Genomic DNA, 2,668 nt, shown 5'->3' with positions numbered 1-2,668 from the left:
GGCTTAGGAACCTTGCCGGAATCAGCGAGCTTGAGGTTCTGGCGGTTGGTAGCGGTCCCGGCAGTCTGGCTGAAACTAGGATCTTCATCCTTCGGGTCTGTGAGCCTTGAGGTGATGAATCACAAACAGATCAGAGTTTCAGGCAACCAGCACCGACCATGTTGGCGTATCTCTCTTGGGAATTTGGATCACCCTTTAGACTAAACTACTGACTACATAGTACCACTCTGATCAACTTCATTCTTCTCCCCAAGGATCGATCGACGCGCCAACACGTGCCTGTCAGCCTCCAACCTTGAATCCATGGGCCTATGAAAGTAAGAGGGGAAGTTTACGAGGTCTTATCATCTGTGCGCAAGGCACAAGCTGTCGAGGAGTGGCTTTGACCTTCTTCTGGGCTGGACTATTTGCTCTTTATCTATTCTTTTGAGTCATTGTGTCAGATGCTTTGCTCATGTCTGGCATATCAATGATGCGTCGACTACGTTTGGTCAGTACGCTGTAATATCCGTATTTACGTAATATTGAATAATCATGATGTCGACAGTGAAAGATACGGTTTTGCTACCCCATGGAAGGAACCGATTCGCTTTTTACTCGAAAGAGTCAAGGGGGAAAAACCAAAGCGACAAGAGAAAAAAGGGTGGTGGGTCTTCAGAATGCTTCAGATTATGTGATTCTTTTTTAATTTGACGATTATTTTTTTTCTTTCGGAGGCCCCGTAAGAGGACGTGATACTACTGCACTCTGCATGTATAACAGAAGATAATTATAATCGACGGGCAACTTCAAGAAAATAAAATTTCGGAATGATTGTTCAACAGTGGGACATGGGATAAGGGGTAGGGTCAACAATTCCCCCCTCCCCCCTGCGTCCCCAGAAGACGAGGCAACGAGTGGAACAGGAGGAGCTTCTAGAAAATTTCCCTTGGATTTCCGATTGGGGCATCCCAGATAACACCAGCCCACACCGGACGGAACTAGTGCAAAGACGGTCAGATAATTCTGACGTAGTTCATTCCCCTTTGTCCGGTTGTGGAGCTTCAGCTCCTGTTCACGGCAGGGGTTTGTTTCTACCTTTTTTTCTTTTTTACTTCTTTTTTTTGTCAATCGGGAATTATGGTTGTTGTTGGGGTTAATAAAAAAAAAATTAAAAAAAAGATAGACGAAGATCATCACCTATATATAAGGCTCTGGTAGGCCTCGTCTTCCGATGTTTCTTCCTTTTCTCATTTCAAAGACCTCGAATACCATTGGGCTACACTTCCACACACACTTATAAGAGGCTACTCCTGAAACTGCCAACCACACCGTCCAGGCCAATTACAATACAACTATCAACCACCATCACTACCACCAACACCACCAAATCAACCTCATTCACAATGCCTTCCATCGGTGGCTCTACTGCTCAGTTCCCTCCTTGCCCTGGCCCTCCGCCCACGGGTCCTCTTCCTCCTCTTCCTAAGTAAATCTTGGGCTTTGTGATGAAATGACGACCCGGCGTACTCGAGCGGTTCTTTCACCCCGTCGTGTGAAAACATCAACACGAACCGACTCGTGACGCTCACGAAACGGCGTTGCATTTGGCATATGGATATCACGATTTTCGATTTCGGAACTGCAAAATGGCATTGATCTTCCCCGAACGCATTTTCACATACAACTTTTATTCGACGCTATTTTCTCATATCTTCGCTTCTACCATTTCGGATTTCTTTTCACTCCATTGGGATCTCGACCGGCTTCAGACAGGAGCTGCGCGATGACGTTAATTGCGGGAGTTTATCTTTCTTCACACTCCGATTCTACGGACAGGCGCCGGCGCCACGTTTTCTTCTCCCCTTCTGCAATGGCGCTTTGGCATTGCGACATCAGGCCACCAGTGATTCATGCGGTCATTTGATTTGACCGACGGGGCGTCATGCAAGGCAGGCACCTGACAACAAATATGATATCAAAGTTATCGGGGTTTGCGATCTCCGACCCACGTTGTCACTTATCTCTCACATCGGTGGTTTCCAACGGCGCGTTATCGGTACAAACCCCGCAAAGCTATGGGACACCAAGGAGGCGTTTGGAGGCTTAGAGCCTGACAACATCTCACGCCTCAGCCAACCAGACGCCACTACGAAGCATGGGATTTACTTGACCATCGTCGATGTCAAAGCGTTATTGGAATCCCCGTTCTGATTTGCGGGAACTTTTCCTCGAAGCTTATTTAATTATGGGTCTTTTTTTTCTCTTTTCTGTACCATCTCTTGCCTACTTTCTTTTTTTATTGGGGCTTTTAATTTCATCTGAAGCAACGGCATGTATAATAGACTTAATATACCCAACACATATTGCATTCTTGCAAGCGTTTTGAACCAAACAATGAGATCAATTTATTCTCCTAGACCGAATCTCCACTCTTCCTCGCTACCAGCGCTTAATTGTCTCACGATGACTGCATAGTCTGCACTCACGATGTGACTCCGACTCATGCCGTTTATGGAGTCGGCCGAATTACCCGCAGGGATCTTGAGTCGATAGCGCCGTTATTCCCTGTTCACAATCGCGACTATCGATCAATCCTTGCAAGGCGGCTGGCGGGTGTAACTTGCGACAATCCTTGTTTTTTTTCTTTTTTTTTTTTCTCTCGTCTGTACTTTTTCCCCTCGTTTGC

At 46.4% G+C, this 2,668-nt stretch overlaps 1 protein-coding gene across 1 annotated transcript; it reads left to right on the top strand.

Annotated features, from left to right (window-relative positions):
* Positions 1-1,385: 1,385 nt before the first annotated feature.
* Positions 1,386-2,193, top strand: ANOM_011845 (uncharacterized protein; the record flags this gene model as incomplete). Its single annotated transcript, XM_015557101.1, has 2 exons — positions 1,386-1,468; positions 1,932-2,193. 2 exons carry the CDS (start codon positions 1,386-1,388, stop codon positions 2,191-2,193), a joined length of 345 nt encoding a protein of 114 aa, XP_015400795.1.
* Between the last annotated feature and the right edge of the window lie 475 nt (positions 2,194-2,668).

The sequence above is a fragment of the Aspergillus nomiae genome (assembly GCF_001204775.2).
Source record: "Aspergillus nomiae NRRL 13137 chromosome Unknown contig00869, whole genome shotgun sequence".
NCBI classification, from domain to species: Eukaryota; Fungi; Ascomycota; class Eurotiomycetes; order Eurotiales; family Aspergillaceae; genus Aspergillus; species Aspergillus nomiae.
Note: the sequence above shows the minus strand (reverse complement) of the source record. Positions and strands in the feature narration are given on the sequence as shown.